The 24,332-nt window shown below is 45.1% G+C and overlaps 1 protein-coding gene across 1 annotated transcript in view; it reads right to left on the bottom strand.

Annotated features, from left to right (window-relative positions):
• Positions 1-8,769: 8,769 nt before the first annotated feature.
• Positions 8,770-24,332, bottom strand: part of IL18RAP (interleukin 18 receptor accessory protein) — a 41,077-nt gene continuing 25,514 nt past the window's right edge. The window contains 4 exon segments of the mRNA XM_075064460.1: positions 8,770-9,784; positions 14,315-14,485; positions 20,987-21,124; positions 21,544-21,698. Of these exon segments, the coding sequence (XP_074920561.1) occupies positions 9,372-9,784; positions 14,315-14,485; positions 20,987-21,124; positions 21,544-21,698 (877 nt within the window). The 3' untranslated portion in view covers positions 8,770-9,371.

The raw sequence follows: 24,332 nt of genomic DNA, 5'->3' as shown, positions 1-24,332 counted from the left end.
CAGGGTCACCATAGGCATTGTGGCAGCAGCACAATCACGGAAACATTAACTCGGAACAAAGGTGTGTTCAGGACTGATCTAAAATCTGTTTCTTCTACAGGTGAGAAAAATTAAAATGAGATTAGGTGAACTGGAGAAAATGTGACTCAGAGGAGAGACAGAATGAAGAATAATGCCTGGCTATCAGGCTTGACTGCGTAACCAGGCTAAAAGTGCTCAGGAGCAGATAAGCCCCAAAAAATACACAGTCCTGGTTTCTGTGTTACAGAAAATCACATCTTGCGAATGTAGTTAAGCTGTATGAATGCTCAGAGCTCCACTACGAAACTGGAAATGAGCCAGTTGAAAGTCTTTGGGTTAAATTTAGAGGGGCATGTCACAAGGGGGATGTTATGGTGGGTGTCTGCTACAGACCACCAGACCAGAAAGAAGAGGTGGATGAGGCTTTTTACAGACAACTAGCAGAAGTCTGTAGATCACAGGCCCTGGTTCTCATGGGAGATTTCAATTATCCTGATATCTGCTGGGAGAGAAATACAGCAGTGCACAGGCAATCCAGGAAGTTTTTGGCAGATCGCTGAGGACAATTACTGTACAAATGCTGGGTACGGGGGAACACGAAGGCCTTGCGCTCATCGAACCTCTTGCTCAACAGAGAGAGTTGATCGGGGAAAAGTTAAGGGTGAACAGCAACCTGGGAGCAAGTGATCATGACTGGTTTAGAGTTACAGACCCTGGTCAAGGAAGGACGGGAGAGAAGCAGAACGCAAACTGGATTTCTAAAGCCGGTTTTAGCTCTTTAGAGAAAATGATGGGGCAGGTTCCTTGGGCAGCTGACTAAGGGATGGGTATCGGAGAGCTGGCAGTTTTTTAAGAACTGCTAGGGCCAGAAATACCTTAACGATGGACGAAAGAACGCAAGCGTTAGAAAGTGCCCGCTGGTCTTACGGAATCAGTGGTGAGTGAAGCAAAAGAAGGGAGTTACAAAATGGAAGGCTCTGGAACGATTGATGGAGGGCATATAGATTTATTGCAATCGGAGCTCAGCGGGGATAGAATTTCGAAGGCAGGGCATTTTGAGTTGAAACTAGCAGTGTTGGATTGTGAAGGATAAATAGGGAGGGGTATTTACAAGTATGTAAAGCAACAGAGAGGGCTTAGGGATTGGATGTTTTAGGTCCCTTACTCAATGAGCAGGATATCCTGTGGTGGAAGATATGGACAGCATAGAAGTACTCATTCTCTTCCTCAGCTTTACGGGCGAGGATCGCTTACCAGTAACTATCTCACACTGGGACGCGAGGGAGAGGAGGAGAGCAGTCCCCACTGTTGATTAAGAGGATCGGTTAGGGATACCTTAAGACGTTTGACAGTGGCAAGTTATCGGGACCGGAACGACTGCATCCGGTGGTGCTGATGGGAGTATAGTGATGTGATTGCGAGCGTATTGACAGTTATCTTTGACTTCATGAGGAACAGCGAGAGATCCAGAGGACTGGAAGAAAGCAAATATAAAGTTACTATCTTTAGAGGGAAAGGAAGATCAGGGAAATACAGGACAATCAGTTTCCCTCATATCACTGCGAATCATGGGCAGGTGCTGAAGATCCATCGAAACACTTCGAGGAAAAACAATGTTGATCAGAAGCAAGTCAGCATGGATTCCCAGGGTAAATCATGCCTGACCACCTGATGCTTTACTGAGGAGTGTACTTGGACTTGTGGAAAGGGAGGCAAGGCTGTGTGTATACCTGACTGTAAGGTACCGGTTTTCCACGCATTCTCCAGCTAAACTAAGGAAGTATGGGTGAGGAATGGATTGTGAAGTGATAGAAATTGGTTGATCACGGGCTCGCGGCGTATGTTATCAATTGGACATCTCTAGTGGAGAACAGTAACAGTTCGGTAGTGCACCGGGTCTGGTTCTTAGGGCCCGTTCTACATCTTCTTGTAATGATCTGGATGATGGGATAGGGCTTGACCATTTAAGTATTGCAAGGATGCACATGTATGGGTGGAGGTGGTGGCTCTGGGCGAGGTGTAGGATTGCAGGAGTCGCTTAGACAGCTTGGAGATACGTGGCGGGAATCAAGAGAATACCTTCGATGAAGTATCAACGAAGCAGAGATGCATAGTCCTGCACTTCGCGACAGTGCACACCATGCCTGCTCAGGCTGGGGATGTTTGGTCTAGGAAGTAGCAGTGTCTGTAGAATAAGGTCTTGGAGGTCGTGAGATGAGAACGCCCTTGAACATTGAGCTCAGTGTTGCTCTTGTAGCCAAGACAAGTGCTAATAGTACTGGCTGTATTTTAGTGATTGTTGCGGTATCAGTAGGGATGTGATTTCCTCCTTATTCAGGCCCTGGCGTGATAGCCTGATCTGGAGTTTGTGTCCAGTTTTTGGGCGCCACCACTCCAAAAAGGACGTGGAACACATTGGAGGGAGTCTGCAGGGAGGGCACGAAATGTATTGAGGGGACTGAGGCACATGACGGTATGAGAGGAGAGGACTGGGCTTATTTAGCCTGCAGACGAGAAGACTAGGGGGGATTTGATAGCACTCAACTAATTGATAGGGATGCTTCCTAGGAGGGGAGATGCTGCTGTCTTCAGTGGTGGAGGAGGACGAACATAGGAGCAATGGTTTGAAGTTGAGCTGCGGAGTCGAAGGATGATTGAAAAATCTTCTCGACTATGAGTGGGTTGACGATTTTGGAATGGAGTTACCTTTAGGGAGGTGATAGATCCTCATCTTTAGAGCTATTTAAAGTCCGGCTAGACCGCACCCTGGCTGGGATTATTTAGGGAAAATGGTCCTGCCTTTAGCAGGGGGTTGGACTAGATGACCTCGTGAGGTCCCTTCCAACCTTTTGATTCTATGATTCTATGATTCTATGATTATTGGGCACCTCCGTTTCCAAGTCATCCTTAAAGATTCGCTTGCAAAAACTAGTGAAGAGCTCAATTGCATCCCCAAAACTCTCTGAGTTTAAATCCCCAGGTAGCTGCTTGCAAGTTTCAAGCATGCCTGTTTAGGTCTTCACTTGTAGGACTTCTCAGCTTCTTACCTGTCAAAAAGAACCTTTCTTTTGACTCCGCAGCTTATCTTCCAATTGTGTTAATGTGGTGTCTAAAATGAGGTTAAAAACCTCGCATGTCAAAACCTTTGGGTGATCTGAGGCCTTTTTGTTCTTTGCGAGTTTTCCTGGCATTAATTTCCTGTGTTGAAATCACTGCTATCTGAACCCTGTGAATATTCCTAACATTTCAGCCTGGGAAGTGGCAGCTTCCCTAAATGTAATGAACCTAGAAGCGCATGTGACGATTCTCAGAGTGTGACTCAGGACTGTGAATCACCTTGTTACTCTCTTCCCTCCACTGAGAGAATGAGACTTGCTGGTGTTTAACTGGCTGACACCTCCAGTCTGTTAGCCACCCAAACACTCTCCTCTGGGCTCTGCCAGATGTTTCTTTGCCTTGAAGATTAACACTAAGTGCAGTCCTGTCCCCAAACAACTCTGAAGCATTCCCCTGTAGTTCGCAACCCCATCTCCACTGAACGCTCACAGTAATACCAGGTCTGCGGCCTCCAAGGGAAAAGTGTACACACCATCTTGAACAATTTAACTCAGGAACAACTCCTTGTATAATACCACAGCACTGAGATATACTTATAGTGAAAACAATATTCACTTTATTATCAAAGGTTCAAGATTCAAGAGAGAGTGAGTAGGGCTAATGGAAACAACAGGTTACATATAAAACAAAAATATAACATACTTTTTCAAGACTAAACTTAACAGGCTATCCTCCAGTCTAAATAAGTTTATTTCACCTCAAACATCTTCTGCAGCATTTTAAACCATGTATGACTGAGATCCCATTTTCATGAATGTAAATGAACTGTCCGTTTACTTCCTAGGTGCAGGAGAAAAAGGGCATCCTTTTGCCTTCTCTGTATAACCCCCAAAGTTCATTTTTTGTCCTCAGAGTAAGGAAGACCCTCTCCTGGCTTATTTTCTGGTGAGCGGACTTCCTGTTGATTTCATATTCCCCCATTGAATTCATATGTAAATGGGGCTTCCTCTATGGGGCTTACAATGCTTAATTTTCATGTGACCTGAAAGAGACTGGTGAATAAATATCTTTGTCTGGCAGCAACCTGTGTGTCACTTCTGCCTTAACATACACTTTAAAACATATTTTCAACATACATATATAACACTTTATGTAGTAACTGTGAATACATTTCACAATGAGATTAATGACCAGCAAAACCTAGCTTTAATTTAAGATCTCACATGATATTCTTTGGTGAATCAATCTGTACATACCAGGAGCAGGATAGTCTTGTAAACTAGTTGCCATTGAGGGATTTATGGGTCAGACACTATAATTCTAAGAGAGGGTGTTGAAGGCCACCACTAAACCAGCGAGTCATTTGAATGTCAAGATCTGGAATCTGCAATTCTTTGGCTTGCAATGTTAATTTCTGACGAGAATACACCACACCTCAACCAAGCCGGAAACTGAAAACTCTGAAATGCTCATTTGCAAACTATCAGTTTGCAGGTTAAATTCTGGCATAAGATTGTGTGAAGTTCTGTCATTGGCTAAAGGATCAAGAACTCCCCCAACATGCTTTCGTAGTAGATGCATTGCCGCTACCCTTCCTAGCCATCTTGGTGTGCTTTGGCATTTTACTGTAACACTAATATGCTCTTTAAACACATCCCAACAACAAGCAGAAGCAGAAAACAGGCTATACAATCTATGAACAAGTCCAGAAAATAGAAAAACTTGGGGCACAAGCACTGCAGCAGCTTTTCCAACGAGACTCAGAGAGTGGGCAGCACATAGGATGAAAGACTGCTGAAGTCAACTCAGAACACCTTTATACGCTGCAGTCATGTTAGCTTCATTAGCATAGCTTTGTCCCCTGAAGCCATCTTTTTTCAACGTCTCAAAAATAACCTCTGTAATACCTTCCCCTGTTTTGATGTGGCTATCAGTGAAATCTGCAAAGCATTGAAGGGGGCCCTGAATACTCCGTTTGGGGCACTAAAAGAGGGTCCAGATGATGCATTCAGGGCACTAAACATAGCTCCAAATATACCACATGAGACACTAATTGAGGCCCCGAATTGTCCACTTAGGGCAGTGAACAGGATCTCCAAACACATAAGTTGGAACAATGAACAGAGAAGGTTAAGAAGAAAAGAGCAAGCAGTTAAGAAAAAAAAAACACAAAACGTCAGACCTTTTATGGGCCTAGGCCCAGTTCCACTGGAACCATTTTATTCTGTCCTGTGCATGACCCTAACTGCTGGAATAACATGCCTTGCAGTTCCTGTTTCCTGCTTGGTATGGTGAAGTAGGAACATGAGGAGGAAAGTGTGTATGGGAGAGAGAAAGAAGCGTGATAGTTTGTAAACGTCTTCTATTCCCTGTCCTTTTCGTACTGCTTACTACTCCCATGGAATCTGTGGTAATTTTGGCTAATGATTTGGGTTATGGAATGCTATGGACATCCATTTTTAGGCATCCTTTAACTCCGTGTTTCTCAAACTGGGGTCGCCGCTTGTGTAGGGAAAGCCCCAGGTGAGCCGCTTCGGTTTGTTTAGCTGCCCTGTCCGCAGGTCCAACCAATTGTGGCTACCATTGGCCTCGGTTCGCCGCTGCAGGCAAATGGGGGCTGCTGGAAGTGGTGGCCAGTAAGTCCCTCGGCCCACACCACTTCCAGCAGCTCCCATTGGCCTGGAGCAGCGAACCACAGCCTGTGGGAGCCGCGATCAGCCAGACCTGCAGACGGGGCAGGTAAACAAACCAGCCCGGCCCACCAGGGGCTTTCTCTACACAAGAGGCAACCGCAGTTTGAGAAACACTGCTTTAACTGGAAAAACTGTCTGCCAGAGGCTTGAAATTCCTGGCTTGCTACAGCAGCAGACCTGCTTGAAGTCTGTCTAGGTAGTAGGTGTGGTGGCCATACAGCTACTCTGTAATAATCTAAGAATACTGACCTATGATCATTTTAAGTACACGGTATGTGGCCTGGTCAGTGAGGCAGAGTTACTGTACACACCTATATTGAGGTATTAGACTTTCCTGTATGGACATATTCATTTAGCGTAATAGGATGCTTCTGGGAACAAAAGCAGGAAGGCAATACGTCTGTAGCTAAGACGTTTTCCAACAAACACTCTCAAGGCCATTATAAGACAATGGCTGAGCTATTAATGGTGAAGGTGATTTCCAGGCTCCAGTAGGGTTGCCAACTTTCTACTTGCACAAAACTGAACACCCTTGCCCCACCCCCCGCCCCACCCCTCTGAGGCCCTGCCCCACACTCGTTCCACCCCACCTCTGTCACTTGCTCTCCCTACCCTCACTCACTTGCTCATTTTCACTGGGTTGGCTCAGGGGGTTGGGTGTGTGATGGGGTGAGGGCTCTGGCGGGGGGGGCAGGGGTGCAGCTCTGGGGTGGGGCCAGAAATGAGGAGTTCTGGATGCAAGAGGGGGCTCCAGACTAGGGCAGTGGGCTGGGATGCAGGAGGGAGTGAGGGCTACGGCTCTAGGTGGGGCCAAGGAGGAGGGGTTTGGAGTGCAGGAGGGGGCTCAGGGTGGAGGCAAGGAGTTCAGAGTATGGGAAGGAGCTCCAGGCTGAGGCAGGGGGTTGGGGTGTGGGAGGGGGGTATGGACTCTGGGCTGGGAGGTGCAAGTTCCAGAGTGGGACCAGAAATGAGGGGGTTCCAGGCTGGAGGAGGGGGTTGGAGTGTGGGGGATGAGGGTGCTCCAGACTGGGGCTAAGGTGTTCAGAGTGTGGAAGGGGGATCCGGGCTGGGGTAGGGGGTTGGGCTGCAGTGGGCATGTGAGGGTTCCGGCTGAGGGATGCAGACTCTGGGGTGGGGCTCAGGATGAGGGCTTTGGGGTGTAGAAAGGTGCTCCAGGCTGGGACCAAGTGGTTCAGAGGGCGGGAGGGGATCAGGGCCGGAGAAGAGGGTAACGGGGGGGGATAAGGGCTCCAGCTGAGGGTGCAGGCTCTGGGGTGGGGCTAGGAGTGAGGGGTTTGGGATGCAGGAGGGTGGTCTGGGCTGGGACTGAGGGGTTCGGTGGGTGGGAGGGGTATCAGGGCTGTGACAGGGGGTTGGGGAGCAGGATGGGGTCCAGGGTGTAGGATCTGGGTGACGTTTACCTCAAGCAGCTCCTGGAAGCAGCCACATGTCCCCACTCTGGCTCCTACGCGGAGATGTGGTCAGGCAGCTCTGCATGCTGCCCCGTCCGCAGGCACTGCCCCTGCAGAGCCATCACTTGGGGCAGGGGCAGTGTGCGAAGTTCCTTGGCTGCCTCTACATGTAAGAGCCGGGAAGGGGGACATGCCACTGCTTCCTGGAGCCATGCAGAGCCACAGCAGGCAAGGAGCCTGCCTTAGCCCCACTGCATCGCTGACCTGACTTTTAGCAGCCCAGTCACCTGGCAACCCTAGGCTCCAGCCCAAAGTTACACAGCTGTTTTGCCAACGATGGGCACCAAAGGGATGCTAACCAGTTATAAGGACACTCTCTAGAGAGAGAGGGACTCTGGAGGGAGTTGTGAGTTGAGCTGTTTCTGGTAAGAAGAGATTGTCATGGAATACAGACTCTTCTACAGAAGTGGCTGAAGCAGTGGGGGCCTTCCCAGGAATGGCAGGCAGGTGTAGAGACTGTTTATTGATTTCAGATGTGTTTTCTCTTAAATGCTTTGGTTCTAAATAAACAATACTCTGCTTTAGGGAGGTTATCTAGCCACTGGATACCACAGTAATCATCCCAGCAGGAGCAGAACTGCAGGAACTGAACATAACTCAGACCTGCTGAGGTAACTATGATTAGCATTAGGTGACTGCTGCCCAAGGCCGTGTGAAAGTGGGCGCCTCACTTGATTGCACCCCAAGAAAGTAACAGCTTGAAGCCTGACGCCTGAAAGGGTGTGTACTCAGAGAGAACAGGAGGATTCAGCAGTACAGTTAGTCCGGTAACTGTGACAATAGGGATGTTGGTATGTGGCCTTATTGGCACAGCTGCTGAGTACCTAGAGCTCCCACCAACTTCAGTGAGTATACAGCACTTCTGGAAATCAAGTCAATGGTGTATACATGTCTGTGTGAGTGAAAGGTTTCCAAGCTAGTAGAATGCTCTTTTCCCCATTCCAAGAATCACCAGGATGCCTGGGTTCAATCCACTAAGAAAATAATATCCAATTAGAACCACTGGATTTCAACTTGTCTCCCCTCTTGTTCAATGCATATATGGGTTTGCTAGTGAGGTGGTATAGGCTGCAATACTTTCATTATGCTGTTGACACCCAGCTCTATAGTTGTCAGGCTGTCCATGTCTGTGTGACACCAGGGCATGATGAGACCAAGCAGACTGAAGCAAAATTCAGACAGTAAGGTGATGCTGGCAAGCGGAAGCAACTGGAAGATATTCTGGGGGATCCTCAACATTCAGGATGGAACTTCTCCCCATTCTGTGGGTGAAGAGAACCTCAATTCTGTCATCCCAACATAGCCATGTGAGGGGAGCCTTGCAGGGTTTTCCTCTCAACAGGCCCTCTCTCATGGATTTTTCCCACAGAAAAGAACAATCTGGGCTAAGAATTTAGGGCTGCTCCATTGGACTGCATAGGAAAAGTTACATTAAAAAAGAATCCAAAGGAATTTTGCTATTTTAATTTTTTAATTTTTCAAGAAAAATAGAAAAGCAAACATCAAATGAAAACACAACGCAATGAGCAAGACATTCAGACTGAGATATCATTATTATCATCACCAGGGCAAAAGAACACAAACAAAAAAGTCCCGGGTTGGAGTTTCAAAAATGCTCGAACTTGGCTTATCTCTGTTCCCACTGAAATCCATGGGAGTTTTACCAATGACTTAATGACAGCGAACTAGGCAAATAAAAATGAAAATCCCATCCATATTTCTTTATGCTTTTAATTCCTTTCACACAGGAAAGCCTGCGTACACTGTGCGTATTAGTTAGAAATAGAATTATGATATTATTACTATTATTATTAATTACACAGTTGCAATGTAAGCGCTCTATTGTCTTAGGTTTATACACCATCTGCTACAATGGGGCCCAAATTCTGACTGGGGTCTCTGGCTACAACTTTGCTGAAAATAATAAATATTAAATAAAATAATAAAAGAAAGACATCATATCACAGCTGCATCCAGTCCCGCTTGCTTCTACTGAAGATTTTAGGGTTGTCACACTATAGGAAGTTGTTTTTTTTTCACTTTATGTTAGAGTGAGCTATCAATGAGATGCTCTTAAATTTGTGGTCAGGTGGTAGCAGATACAGGAAGTTCCTCTACAATCACCTCACTATTTCTTAGTCTGCTGACTTCTCCCAGTGGCCTTTCTGCTATTGATAACCATGCTAAATAACCTATGGAAAAAAAACTTTAGACTGTTTTTCCCTAGCCCCCCGATATTTTTCACTGGCATATGATATCGCATATATTTCCAGAATTGTTTGTTTGGTGAGTTAGAGTTAGAAGATTTCCAGGTAACCACTGGTAAAATTTTAAGAGCTTTCTTCACTATTGGAGGTAAAGACTCTGGCTCTTGGAACGACTTATATTTAATTAAAATCAGTTTTAGCATGTTATCTTCTAAAGCACAGTTCACTGCTGCCTGCAGTTCAAAGACGCTGGGTCCGTTGACATAGCCAGGACTCAAGATAATTATAGCTCTCCTGCTTTGTTGAATAGCTGTGACGATATCATCAGTGTACGCTGAAAAAGAAGTAATGATTAGTACTAGCTTACACTTTGGGCTTTTCAGCCACAGGCACTGAAAACATTTTAAAAAATTTAATATAATCATGTTAACAACCATGTAAATGCAGCCACTGCTGTAGTAAAAACACCAGAACTACACGTCCCTTACATCATGAGAAGAAGAGAAACGACAGGAGCATTTAGAAAGCCATTACCCAATTAATTTGGCAATGACACCTGGGCTAACATTCTTCTGATAAGTACAGTCAAAGACCTGGTTGAGTGCCCCTTCTGGATGCTCCCCCGACTGCTGTACAGGGATCCCAGTGCTGAATCCCACATACTCTTAGCTTACTAGGGCTGGGCAGAATGTAGGTACTGTCCCTGGCTTTGGGCCTCTAAGGAACGCAGTCTAGTGCAGATCTCATGTCAGTGATCCCCCGCATGGCAGTGGGGACCTCGTACTGCAATGGCCTAGGCCCTGAAACTAGTGCCATCTTCCACAGGCCTCCTCAGCTGTTCTTGAACTTTCCCCAGGATCCTACTGAAGGTGTGAGCCTTCTGGTTTCCGCTTTTCCGCTTCAAGGGTATGCATGGAAGACAACAGACACACACACACAGTCTTAGCACAGCATTCTAAAACACAGTTTTCTCCTTATGTAGCACGAAAGATAAATGGATCTAGACAAAATAATAAATATATAGTCTTCCTGTCTCAGTTTCTACACTACTCTGGAGAGTTCTTTGAGCATACACCTGAGCCCTCTAAGCAGTCCAGGATGTTTTGAAATTTCCAAATAAAAATTTCTGAATTTTCCCTTCTGCAAAAAAAATTGATATTTCATCCTGCCTCCCACATGACGGAAAACCCAGTTTTCAACCAGCATCCCCTAACACTATGCTGGGGCATTGTTCAGTTCTGCCCCAAAGGGAAGAGTTTTACCCTTTTACTGATTCAACAACACCACTTACTTTAGCACCTTGGTGATTTCCCTGGAGGTGTCCCATTCATGTGCTGACTAAACACAAGCCTGTTTAACTTGTCAAAGCTAATGAGTGCACCGTCAGAAGTGATGTAGTAGCACACATCTAGGAGATACTTAGAATGGCTGTTTTCCCCAAAAAGTTGCTTTAAAAGGTTCTGTTTTCATTACAGTTAACTTAATTATTTATTAATCCAAAATAATTCTCTAAATGGTCCCATTCTACTACTTATACATAATCCCACCTCAGCACAGGGGGATGAACTAGATGACTTTCTGATGTCCTATGTCTATGATTATGTGATTCTATTATTCTACTTATTACAGGTATTTTATTCTATTGCTTTGTGATGCATGGGAGATCTCCACAGATGAATATTCTCTCCATTTCCCTTTGACATTGGAAGATATCTTAATTAACATAAGAGAAAGTTATGGTGATGTTTAAAAGAATGTGACACAATGTGTAAAGTTGTGTTAGGCTGTGTCTACACTGCCCCTTTCAGTGTTAAAACTTTAGCCGTTCAGGGGTGTGAAAACACACACACACACCCCGAGTGACAAAAGTTTTAGCGCTGAAAAGCGCCAGTATAGGCAGCGCTTTAGCACCGGGAGACGCGCTCCCAGCAATAAAACTGCCACCACTCATTTGGGGTGGGTTGTTTGTTTGTTTGCTTTTTAATCGCTGGGAGAGCTCTCCCTCCGCAATAAAGCGTGTCTACACTGGCCACGTCATGGTGCTGTTGCAGCCATGCTGTAATGTGGGCAATGTAAATGTACCCTTAGTCCCCTGCTTCACTTGGGAGATTCTGGAAGATTCTAGAAAGTTCTAGCCAGCTCTTGAAGCATAGATGACTTATGCCTGATGATATGGGGGGGCACCAGTTAAAGAGGGGGCCACATGACCACCCCATGGGTGGCCCCTGGAGGAACCTTCCAGCCCCATCCCTCTAGGCCTGGGCAGCCAATCCCACCTGATCCTGGGAGGCTGGGGCCATAGGAGTGGGGAGCACATGCCCCCGAGCTGGGTCCTCCAGCCCCCGGCTGACTCACAGCTCCAGTGTCTCCCCAGAGCTCCCATGACATCATGGACAGCTCAGCAGGGGGAGGGGCACGGCAACACCCCCAATTTAGGTTGGGCAGCAGGAGCCTGTTCCCAGCACCTTCTGCAGCAACCCCCCACTCTGTGCCCAGCCGAGGCCACCGTGCTTTCCCTGCCCCACCCAAGTTACCTGCAGGGGTGGGGGGAGGGCTCCATCCATCTCCTCCCATCTGGCACTTCCACTTCATTCAGCCCCTCCTGCCAACAGCCGGGCCTCCCTAGGCGGGGTGGAGCAGCTTCTCATGCTGGCTGACTCTGATCAGGGTCACTCCCTTTGTGCAGATCAGCAAAACCCTAGTAGAGGAGGTGGCTCCTCCACTCCCCATCTGGGCCCAACTGCCGGGGACAGGGGCCAAGTGAGCCGGAGTCCCCCAAGTCCTCCGGCTCGCTCCATCCTTGTCCCTGGCAGTTGGGCTCAGGCTGGGAGCCAGCCTCTGCCACCTCTGCAGCCAGGCTCTCTTGCAGATATTGACCCTGAGCAGAGTCAGCCAGCCCTTCATGTGCCAATATATATGTATGCCTGTATCTAATTTTCACTGCATGCATCTGAAGAAGTGGGGTTCTTACCCACAAAAACTTATGCCCACATAAACCTGTTAGTCTTTAAGGTACCACCGGACTCCTTGTTGTTTTTGTGGATACAGACTAACACGGCTACCTCTCTGATACTTGCCAGCATGAGAACTGGCTTTGTCCCCCATCCTCAGCTCCCCACCAAGGCCCAACTGCCGGGACGGGGGAGTCAAGCGAGCTGGAAGTGCCAGGTGCAGAGGCACAGCAGGAGGATGGCAGAGACACCCTCCCCGGGCAGCAGGCTGAACAGAGCAAGCCCTGTAAGGGCAACTTGGCACTTGCCAAAATCTGGGAGGGCACTTGATCCCACACCCCCTCCCTATGTGTCACCAAGGTTTGAAGTTATGAATTTGTTGGGAGCAGAAAAATGGGACCTGTGACTTACTGTGTATTGGTTTTATATAAAGAAAACTTACCCTTGAAAAATGCCAGAACAAGTCATCTGAAGATTTGAAACACTGTCTAGGCAAATGATTTTTCCTGTTTAGTTTAACTATAAGTAGAATTAAGGTAGGATTTTTTTTAAAGCTACTTACAGTGGGCCTAATTCATCAATGAGTTGTGTCTACCAATGTCAGTGGAGAGTTTCACCCAGTATTTCTGAGATAATTTTATTTTTTATTGAAAAAAGGGGCATCTGACAGATAGCAAAACATACTTAATACATGCAAAGAACATGTTTAATGTGGATAAATGAGTAATATAAGTAAATTGTAATATAAAAGTGGAGGGTGGCATTCTTCTGACATTCTCGTATAGAAACAGATAGAGGTTTTAATAAAAGCTAGTTGAAAAACAGAATTTCTGTTCCACAGCAAATTCCGAGATTTCAAAATTTCATTTAATCCCAAATGAGGATGAAATAGCAAAATCTTCAATTTTTTTGGTGCAACGAAATATTCCAAAGTATTTTATTTTGTCTTCATATTGTGATTTTTATATTGTAATCTATAATATATAAAATAAGGGTCTACACATTTTGACTTTTACAAATTATAATGTAATAGAAAAGGTAAAGAGAAGTCAAAATGCACTGTTTCAACCTCACTAAAATGAAAGATTGAAATAATTTCCCATTGAAAATTTTGACAAAAAATCAGCATTTTCCACCGGGAAACTGTTCCATTGGAAAATTTATGAAAAGTTCTAGCTTTACTGTCAAGCAAATCTCTAGCTACAAAAATGCTTATACAAAAGTGTATTAGTCCTTTAAGAATGCTGAAAAAGAACTTTACCCCAACCTAATATGTCCCCAGTGATGACACTGAAGTTCTGTGTGAATGGGATATCTTAGGCCATGTCTACATGTACAGAGAGATCTCCTATCAGCATAACCCCCCAAACGTGAGCAGCATAAACTATGATGGCAGAGGGAGATTAGGGGGTTGTTGGGCCCTGGGCCAGAGCAAATGGGTGCCCCTCCTCACTCCTTCCGCCAGCAGTCCCCCCCACCTCCCTGCCCGGCACTCTTGCCAGGAGTGAGGTCGGGACGTGGGGGCTTCCCCTGTTCCCTGGCAGGAGCTCTAGGTGGGTGGAGCAGGTGGGGGTGCAGGGACACCCCAATTGGCCCAGGCCCCTGGGCACCCAGTAGCTAATCCACCACTATATGACAGTGGCAGAAGCTCTCTTATCAATTTAGCACTGCGCACACTAACACTTATGTCAGTGTAACTTATGTCAGTTGCGAGGTAGAATATTCTTGCCAACATAGTCGGTAGTGTAGACATAGCCTTAGACTCTAGGGGTTGTGACCTAGTGAGATGAGCAGAAGCTCCATGACCAAATCACATGGTTGGCAGTTTTGATGGATAAGGGTTTTGAAAATTAAAATCTATTGGAGCGAAGGGTTGTCTCCTGATGTTTTTCACGTATCAGGAGGGACCTTACCTCCTCCTGGAAGAATGTCCCTTTCAAGAAGACACAGTTTGTATCCGTATTTGTTTTCCAACACCTCCGGAAGGACCTCCAGGGCAAACTGTTCCTCTTTAAGAAAAGTGGAATCCCTTTCAAAGGAGTCTTGTTTTGCATAGGACACAAATGCATCAAATTCTTTGCGATCTAAAAGAAAATGAAATTTAAAATGTGCAGATCATCTAATCTAATTAAGGTATTTCTGAAGTACCTATCACCTTTAATTTAATGTAATGGTAAATTCTCATTATAGTCAGTATATAAATATTTTATTTACCTGAATACACTTGATTAATAGCAAACAAATGTCAAATCCTGTAGTGGAGTCAGTCAGTAATTCAAGATCAGGCCTGCTTCTCCATTACTTTGCAACTTTTGTAGACATTCACAGTCAAAGTGAGTACAAAATCTACCATTCTGTAAACCACTTCACATGATGGAAAGCAGTGGAAAATCAGGCCCTTTGCTTCATTTCAGAAAGCATGCAGAAAACAAGTAATATCCTTTGCTGCATGACCAGCTGAAGATCTGGCCCTCGCATTTATATCATATCAATGCGGCTACTCAAGAAAAACATGGCATTTCCAATGCACAAGCTGCTTCTAAAATGCAGTGCATTTTATTGCAAGTAAAAACCCATCTCTCTTACACACCATGTTGTCATAAAAACACATGTATTATTTATTTAATAGAATACTAGAAAAATCCATGTGTTATAAATAGAGATGAGAGAAAGATGCAAAGTTCAGGTCAGGATCCAAACACCACCTCAAACTTTGGAGCCGTCCACTTCTTGAGTTCTGGTTCTGTCCCGTTAAAGAAATAGATCTGAGCTGTGGATTTCAAATGCAGATCCAAATTTTCCCAGACTGAGAAGAAAGTTTGGGTCCAGGGTTCTAGTTGGACCCATCTTTGGCTATAATGCATACACTGATATATTTTTGTTTTTTAAATAAAAATGTAAAAAGTATTTCCATTTTAAAAAAACTTCTGCAGGGGGTTAAAAGTTGAACAGGTTAATGACTAAATATGGACAAGGAAGTAATGGATGTTGGGAACAGCTGTAAACAGGCTGTCTTGCCTAGTACTCAGAGCAAAAGTACTGGATAGGGGCTCAGTTCTGCAAGATGCTGGCTTCACTGAAGTCTACGGAACTACTCACATGCTTAAAATTAAACATGCACTTAACTGCTTTACTGAATTAAGGCAAGAGTGCTCAGCATCTTGCATACTCAGCCCTATAAGAATAGTTATCAATACTAACCTGTGAGTTAGGTGATAGTTCCTTATGTGATCTTGTCTTACCTGAGGCACAGTCAGCATCACTAGAAAACTCTATGTGCATGCTTGTGTAAGTCTCCAGCTAAGTTTAGCGTGTTCAAAAACTTAAGTCCCAGAAAGTGTGCATCAAAAAAGATGTAGGTATGCAATTTTCAACTTGCAGATTTGGAGGTTGAGTTGTGGTCCCTTTGAAAATGTTAAATACTAATAATGATAAAGAATCCTTTGCACTAGAAGTTTGCATTTCCTCATTGCACCAGTGGAGGTCAGCGTCACCATATTATAAACCACCACTCCTTATAATTATTGGTGGTGGTGGTACTAATATGGTAGCAAGTGAGATCAGGGCCACACTGTGTTAGGCTATGTCTACACTTGCCATTTAAAGCCTCAGAAGTCCCTGTTTTGTGCTAAAACCATGGGAGCCTCTACATTTGTTAATGACTTTTTGCGGTGAAACTCAGAAGTTTCATCACAGAAAGAAAACCATCTTCATGAGAGGCACACAATCTTTCCACTGTTCTTTTTGTGCTGTTGTATAAAGTGAAGACACGTTCTACTCATGTACAGGGCCGTCCTTAGGATTTATGGTGTCCTAGGTGGGATTATTAAACTGGTGCCCCTGTGCCTGTCTTGCTCTTAACAACACAAACATAAAATTACACTACTGGAAAACTTGCCACAGGCATGTTACTAAAACCAATTTAACTTAATTAAGCACACTGTAATGCTGATGAACTAGCACTAAAGAAATAGCACTATAGAAAAAATTCTGATTTGACAGAATGATGCAAATAATATAATTTTTTTAATTTGTCAACATTTTATTGGAAATTTCTATGCAGAGGTATTGAAACAAGGATTTGGTTTTAATTAAAAACAATCTTTCTGGCTTTTTTGGCTGCAAAATCAGTAATAATGTCATCGTATGACAAAGACATAAGTGATGTCTCTGGTCTATGACTGAAAGAATACGCAAGACCAAATAATCAAGTGTACACTGACTCCTTGTAGAGCGGATGTATTGTATTATAAATGGAGCTAGGTAAGTTTTTTGAGAAACCCCATTCTCACGACTGATTCTGCCTGTTTTACAGGTACATTCCGTCAGTAAGAATACGAGTGGCAATGGTACTAACATTAAGGATATATGTCAACAAGTTTGGCTGGTAGGAAGTAAAATGTAAAGTCCATCATTCCGATTTTGCAATTGCATAAACATTGATGCAAGTGTACTCATTCTTCATACAATCAGAGTGCATTTAAATTATAAACGATCCTCTGTTGCTTGAGGCTTCCTAGGTTCAGGGGTCCCCAACGTGTGCTCGTGGGTGCCATGGTGCCCCGCAGGGGCCCTCTCAGGTGCAGCCCAGCGACTGGGCCGGCAGATGGCAATCTGCCAATAGATGCCCTGAAATTCGCGTGTGAACAGCCTCGGATGATGCAGCTTGCCACTGATAAGCAGCGTCATCCAGAGCGCGAGTTGAAATGCCCACCTCGAATTCAGCGGCATTTCGGTCGGATGCTCGTCACTCGCCAAGTCCTTCGTCTGGGACCGCCAGATCGAAAAAAGGTTGGGGAGCACTGCTCTAACGGATTTTCAACTTGTCATAGTGCGTTCTTGTTCCTCATATTGTTGATTTAAGTTCGCTCAACCGCTACCACAATGAGATAGAATGGAACCTCCCAATTGTCCAACCGGCGTATGAGTACATGCTCAGTTAACCGCGGGAGCTCAGTCCACCGCCTGCTGCAGGTCCCTACGTGCCAGCCGTGGGGTGCCTTGGGGGTCTCCACGGCCAGCGTGAGTGGTCTGATGGGCCATATGGCTCTTAGGGACTCACTTGCAGTGATGGCAGTTGCGAGTAGCCATGTCAGTCAGGAACCCAGCAATCTAATGAGCAGGTCGCCCGACAAGTCTATCAGTCCAGGCCGCACACCCGTGCGAGAAGAGTCGGCCACCTTAATCTGTAGCGTCGAGCTGAACTACTTAATTAGATGTCAGCTCTGCGGGTTGCCAGTTGCACGTGTGCGCTAGGTTCGCAGGACCCTTTGTGCCTATATCATTAGTAAGGCAGTATGAGCATATTACATATTGTTGGAAGAGGCACTACTTAGCAGTAACAGGGCTATAGGAAAAGGTTCAGGTACAGCGTTTTTTGTTTCCTGATGAAAACTGGCACCACTCCCTTCACCATTATCGAGAACTGTGACAAATATATATGTCACACTTTATTTTCTGTTTTTGGAGCTAAATATTGATTTTTTTTAAAAAAAGTAATATTGAAATTACGGAATTCTAGCGATGGTTAGCAAGCAGTTTTGGGCAGAGAAAATTTGTATAAATGACAACTTCTAAAATGGCAACGCAGTACTGCTTTCATGACTTGGCTCTTCCTCCAGGCCTGCTGGATAGCTAACAGTCTAGCAAGGTAGAGGAACCGGGAGCATACGTTGGAAACTGCAGGACCATCAAATCCACCTCTTGGGGTGACAGAGTGGCAAAACAGCAGCCGTAAACACCTCAGGTTCCGCTCACATACACGCAATGGGCACCACTTGCCAGCCCAACGGACCATGGTGAATTGTTAGCAACAGCATCGGACTCTCAGGGACGGGCGACCAGCAGACTCGGAGCCTGCACTGTGCATGCTCCCACCCTGGAAGGAGAATGGACTACACTGCCAGCCTGGAGAGTATTCTTCCCAGCAAATGGGTAGACGCAGATTCAGATGCCAGATTTTATAGGGCCAGTCCCGATATTTCGGGCTTTTGACTTAATAGTATCCATTTACCTAAACCACCCGAGTGAGTGACGCAGATTCATGTCAAATGTGAAAATCGAGACGGAGTGAAAAGAGTAGAATAAGTGAAGTCTCTATATTATTAGAGAGAGAAGGCCAAAAATCAGGACTTGTCCCCTATAAAATGGGGAGCATCTGGTCACCTACAAGTATGAGTGTTTTCATTCCCAGAGACCCCTTCCCAGCCAATCCTCTCCCTCAGACTGTGCTGCATTCATCTCTCTCTAGGATCCAGCAGCCCTGCTCTTACATGCTCCACTGCTTCCCATCTGTCTGGGCTCCCAGCAGAGCAGTGCCCCCATACCTAGTGGTGCCCTAGGCGGCTGCCTGTTCTGCCTATGGCTAAGGATGGCTGCTCATGTAAACACTTTTTGGCATCCAGAGGATATCCCACAGTTCCAAAAGTGACCACTCTGGCCAGCATCTCTGCTGCTCTGATGTCAGGTAAAGGGACTTCTGCCCCTCCCCCTGTAAGCCCCGGGAAGTTTGAAACTCCCTTTGCCTTTGTTTATAGATGTGGCGGGCATAGGTGCTTCACCCTCCAGCAGCTTCCCACAGCTGTTTCATGGTGGCAAACGCTGGGAGGAAAGGGGGAGGAGCAGGAACACAGCGCGCTTTGGGAAGAGGTGGGGCCAGGGTAGGGATTTGGGGAAGGAGTCCAATAGGGGCAGGGAGCGGGCAGAATTGGGGTGGACTTTGGGGAAGGGGTTGGAATGGGGGCAGGGCAAGGCTAGGAGGAGGCCGGGCAGGGGCGGGGGTGAAAGTGGGGTGGGGTCGAGCACCCACCAGCGCTGGGAAAAAGTTGGTGCCTACGGTGGCAGGGAAAGCAGCCAGACAACTGCAGGTTTTTTTAAAAAAAATGCCACAAAACAAACGCGGAAGTAATGAGGCTGCTGGGACATGAAACAGTGCATCATGGGGCACTGAGCAGGGTCCCAGAATGCCTTCCGCTAACCCTCCCTTATCATAAGACCTATCGAGAGCGCTGCACTGTGAGATAACTGCCCTATAGCGCTGCTCTCATTGGCAATGGAAGTGCTGCTAGTGTAAACACTCTCTGACACCTAAGGAATTAAATGAGTACACAAACTAGTGCTTTTCTTTCACTTGTTCCCTATCACAGGTGACACTTACAGTGCAAAAACTCTGCAAGTGTAGACATACCCTTAGACACGCTACAAACAGTCTCTGGGCCAAAGACCTTACAGTCTAAATGGACAAGACGAACAAAGAGTTGATGCTGCTTTACCTCTCCAGGAATGATCTGGTTTAACACCTCTTTATCCCAGGGATCATCTAGAGAAACCTCCAGGGGACTTTCCAGAGCCCTCATGAAAACTTTGTCACCAAACTAAATGGGGGATTAGGTGATTTCCCAAATCACTCTGGCCAGACATGACTTATCACTGGGCTCACCAATACACTTTCTGAAGAGCCATTTCTTTTTAAATATAGCGGCTTACATCAAGGGCCAGGTGTGTTTCAGAAAAGTCTTAAAGGTAAAAACCACCAGACGACTCCACCCCCTGCACCTCCAAGTACATTTGTAAGCACTTTGGTGTCGGGTCTGCCATTTCCTGTACATTTTTACAGAGCTTAGCACCTGGGATCCCCAACCTGGTAGAGGCCTATGGGTGTTATTGCACTTTTCATGAATAGAAGTTGATCACTATGCTCAACATGTATTTTTTTTAGGAAGAAAATATAAATACTTCCAATAAGTTGATTTGCCAAGTGACATTGTCTCCCTCCTTGGTTATGTTTATGAGAAATCATGTTGATTAAATAGGAAAATAAATATTATATTAGTCTCCATTTCCTCACCCATTGCTCTGCCTCTAATCTACAGATTTTATCACAGATTAAGGGAGGAATTGTTGTGGGAACTTCTTGTTAAAATATTGGGAACACCTCACTCCTCTGTTTACAGCAGGGATCAACAACCTTTGGCACGCGACCTGTCAGGGAAATCCGCTGGTGGCCGGGATGATTCGTTTACCTGCAGCATCCACAGGTTCAGCTGATTGCATCTCCCACTGGCCATGGTTCGCCATTCCAGGCCAATGTGGGCTGTGGGAAGCGGCGGCCAGCACATCCCCCACGCCGCTTCCCGCAGCCTCATTGGCCTGGAACGGCAAACCGCGGCCAGTGGGAGCTGCGATCGGCTGAACCTGTGGATGCTGCAGGTAAACAAACCATCCCAGCCCGCCAGTGGATTTCCCTGACGGGCCACCTGCCAAAGATTGCTGATCCCTGGTCTACCTAGTTTTGCCTAACCTCTGTCTCCTACTCTGATTTTCCCTGGCTAAATTACTGCTATTGTAAATGGCTCGTTAAAAGACTTCAGTCAGTAAATAGGTACTGCCCCATGTGTTCCGGCTTCTCTAAGATCCCGAATCAAAGACCACTGAAGTCAGTGGAAAGTCAACTATTGGCTTCATACACCTTTGGATTAGGCCTTAATGTGATTGAAGATATTAAAGTAAATGGTTAATAGATATTGCAAATGACAATATAAAAACTGAAGTAAAATAACAGTCTATCATGGTTCTATTTTTCTTACCCCCTATAGTTTCGTCCTTGGCCAAGTAATTTCTATACATCAGCACTATTTCGATCCAATGCTGGTAAACAAAAGCACTGCCCACCAGGAGTCCAGCTAGAACTGCAATCGCACCATATAATATGAATATGAAAAGTGCTGTTAAAACAAAATTATTGCTGTTAAAATTCAGTGTTTCCATAATAATACTGACATTTACAAGGAATGCTAATATCAGGGATGCGGACTAAACTGACTCACAAGATTCACTCCTGCTTGTCTCCCAAACTTTAAGGAAGTTTGGAACTGGATCCAAGTCCAGTTCTGAATATTGTGACTCAGGCCTAGCATGGGAATTCAAGAAAATAGATAGTGTCTTGTTGACAGTGTAAAAAGCAGATCTGTGCTGGAACACAGAGCAATTCTAGCAGTTTTCAGACAAAACCTTTTCCGTTCAGTTTCAAGGAATCCCTCTAACTTATTGAAAAGTAGACGGCAATGATGACCACAAGCATATTAGTGACAGTGATCAAAACATCTCTCATTATGGGGAATAGCTAGGCCTTTTCTGGATTTACCTCTTTCCTTCCTTTTTAGCTTGAGCACTCCTGTCGAGTTCCCCACAGAATTCTGAGCAAAGCAGATGAAGTTGCTGTTCAGGTCCCTTTCAGTAACTTCCCTGAGTGTGGCCACATGAACAAATGATTTGCCTTCAAGTTCTTCTACATGAATCCTAAACAAAAAAAAAAACACTCCTATCATGCATCTACTATTCATTCACACAAGTCACAAAAGCCCATGATTGTACAAATAAAAGAGATGTTAACATTCTTGTCATTCAGTTGTGATGTCTATGAAGGAGGAGTAGTATTTTTAGGCATCCTGTTTTTGCCTTATTTTCCCTTATATGCTCCATTGTTACCCAGGGGGTGGAAAAGGACTGTTTACTCTCAGGGCAAGCTAAGAGATGTGGGTCTGGGTATGGCTTAGCAGTCTGAGCGCTTGTCTACACTACAGGCCGGATCAACAGGCAGCGATCGATCCAGCAGGGGTTGATTTTTCATGTCTAGTATATCTCTCTAGCTTCGACTCCAGTACTCCACCTCAACGAGAACCGCAAGGGGAATAAACAACACACCGCAGTGAAGGCATCGCAGTAAGTAGATCTAAGTATGTCGACTTCAGCTATGTTATTCACAGAGCTGAAGTTGTGTAATTTAGATCAATTCCCCCTCCCTTTCCCCCCCTCCAGTGTAGACCAGCCCTGACACTTGGTCCCCATATTAGTGGAACATTTGAAAAGACAATGGCAAATCCAATTGGTCAGACATAGACACCTAACAACCATGGATCCAGAGAGATTTGGATCTCTCCATCTCTCAGCAGGGAGGTTGAGCAACATTCCCCAGCAAAGAACAAATGACTGGAGAAGTGTGAAGTGGGGGAATTAGAGGTGGCTGCTGGAAGTATTCAGGGCTCTTCCCAGGAGTCAGATGAAGGAGGTCAGACAGAGCTTAAACCAAGAGGTTCATTACAGCTTGGCTGGGCTCTGGGCTAACCAGAATGGACTATGCTTTAATTACCCATTCTCTGTACTACCCTAAGGACTTCCTATCCTGCATTCCAGTTAACTAATAAACCTGCCTGTTTTGACAACAACACTTCTTGGTATCACTGCAAATACTTGGTGAGGTGCATTAATCCCCGAAGAGTGTACAACTCTCCATCAGGAGTCTGTCTCAGTTGGACTTGCTGAATGGAGCTCATGGTGTGAAGCAGGAGCACCGAAAGCCCATAAGTCAGTCTAAGGAAGCAGTGAAGCCACATGGCTAACAAGGAGAAAGAGTGGGACCCATGGGGGGGCTGGGATACTGAAGGGGTTTCTCCTAGAGACTGCTCCAAAGCTGCGGGTGTAGCACCAATCCTGTGGATCCATGACAATGTCGCAGAAGAAAAATAATGTCCTTGTATGAAAGTTCAATTTGGTTCTGATCTAAATACATGCCTAACTTTAAATGCATGCTTAGTCCCATTGACATGTATTTAAAGTTAGGTACCTACATAAGTACATAGCTGAATTGCAGCCTTAAAAATCAGACTCTTTAGCAGTGGCAAGGGACTTTGCTCTGAAAGATCTTAAAATAATTTCATGCTAGCAAAATTCTCAGGTGCTGCAGGACACTAGGAATTTGCAGAATCATATCCCATATCTCATGGTCATTTCCCAACCACCAGCTGAGGTCACCTGAACAAAGCAGTGTGAAAACTAGTGGGGTTTGCTTTATAGAATTTCATTCATATTTTGGTTCAGACTATGTGGTGTCACACCTGAAGGTTCACTTAGCATTTCAGATGAAGTGACGCTCATGTAATCCGCCAAGTTACACCTAATCACGTGGTGAAATCATGCAATCATACTATTTTGACTCAAATCCATAAATAACACTTGATTTTCTTGAAAGTGGATCCCCATTTACCCAAAATTGAGCAGTGTTCCCCAATTTTAAAAAATCTTTCAATACGCTTTGTCTGAATTTTGAGTTTCTAATAAATTCTGAAAAAGACAATGTTCATTATAACCATATTGCACTACTCTGTTCAGAAGCTGATATAAGACTACTGATCTCTGTAATACCACACATGCCAGTGAGTGGTTTTGATCATAATAAATCAAATTTATGCATAAAGTATTGTAAATCTCTGTCCAGAGCTGTCTGTGTTGATACCATTTGTTTTATTCGTTCACTCTGTTATATAATAATAAATATATATAATTATAGGTGACATTGGTAACACTGTCTAATATTAAGGTTGCACAACACTTTCTATTATAAGACCCTGTTTTCAGTTGCTTACAGCTTTGCCAAACTTTAACCATTGGGCAGAAATTTTCCATGCCAGATATCTGCCTGTTAAAAATTGACTGGTGACCTTTACTTTGAGATGCTCTCGCAGTCCCATAGTTCAGACCAAGGATTTGAAATTTGGTCTTTGTGTTACCGATGTGCTTATTGCTATTTCTATGAAAAACTACCCACATTTGGCCAAGCTAGAAGTCTTTGAAAAAATCTCAGTTTGCACAAACTCTAAAGGTACGTCTACACTACGGGATTATTCTGAATTTACATAAATCGGTTTTATAAAACAGATTGTATAAAGTCGAGTGCACGCGGCCACACTAAGCACATTAATTCAGTGGTGTTCGTCCATGGTCCGAGGCTAGCGTCAATTTCCTGAGCGTTGAACTGTGGGTAGCTATTCCATAGCTATCCCATAGTTCCCGCAGTCTCCCCTGCCCCTTAGAATTCTGGGTTGAGAGCCCAATGGTTGATGGGGCAAAAATCATTGTCGCAGGTGTTTCTGGGTA

Source organism: Chelonoidis abingdonii, chromosome 1 (assembly GCF_003597395.2).
Source record: "Chelonoidis abingdonii isolate Lonesome George chromosome 1, CheloAbing_2.0, whole genome shotgun sequence".
Taxonomy (NCBI): Eukaryota; Metazoa; Chordata; order Testudines; family Testudinidae; genus Chelonoidis; species Chelonoidis abingdonii.
Note: the sequence above shows the minus strand (reverse complement) of the source record. Positions and strands in the feature narration are given on the sequence as shown.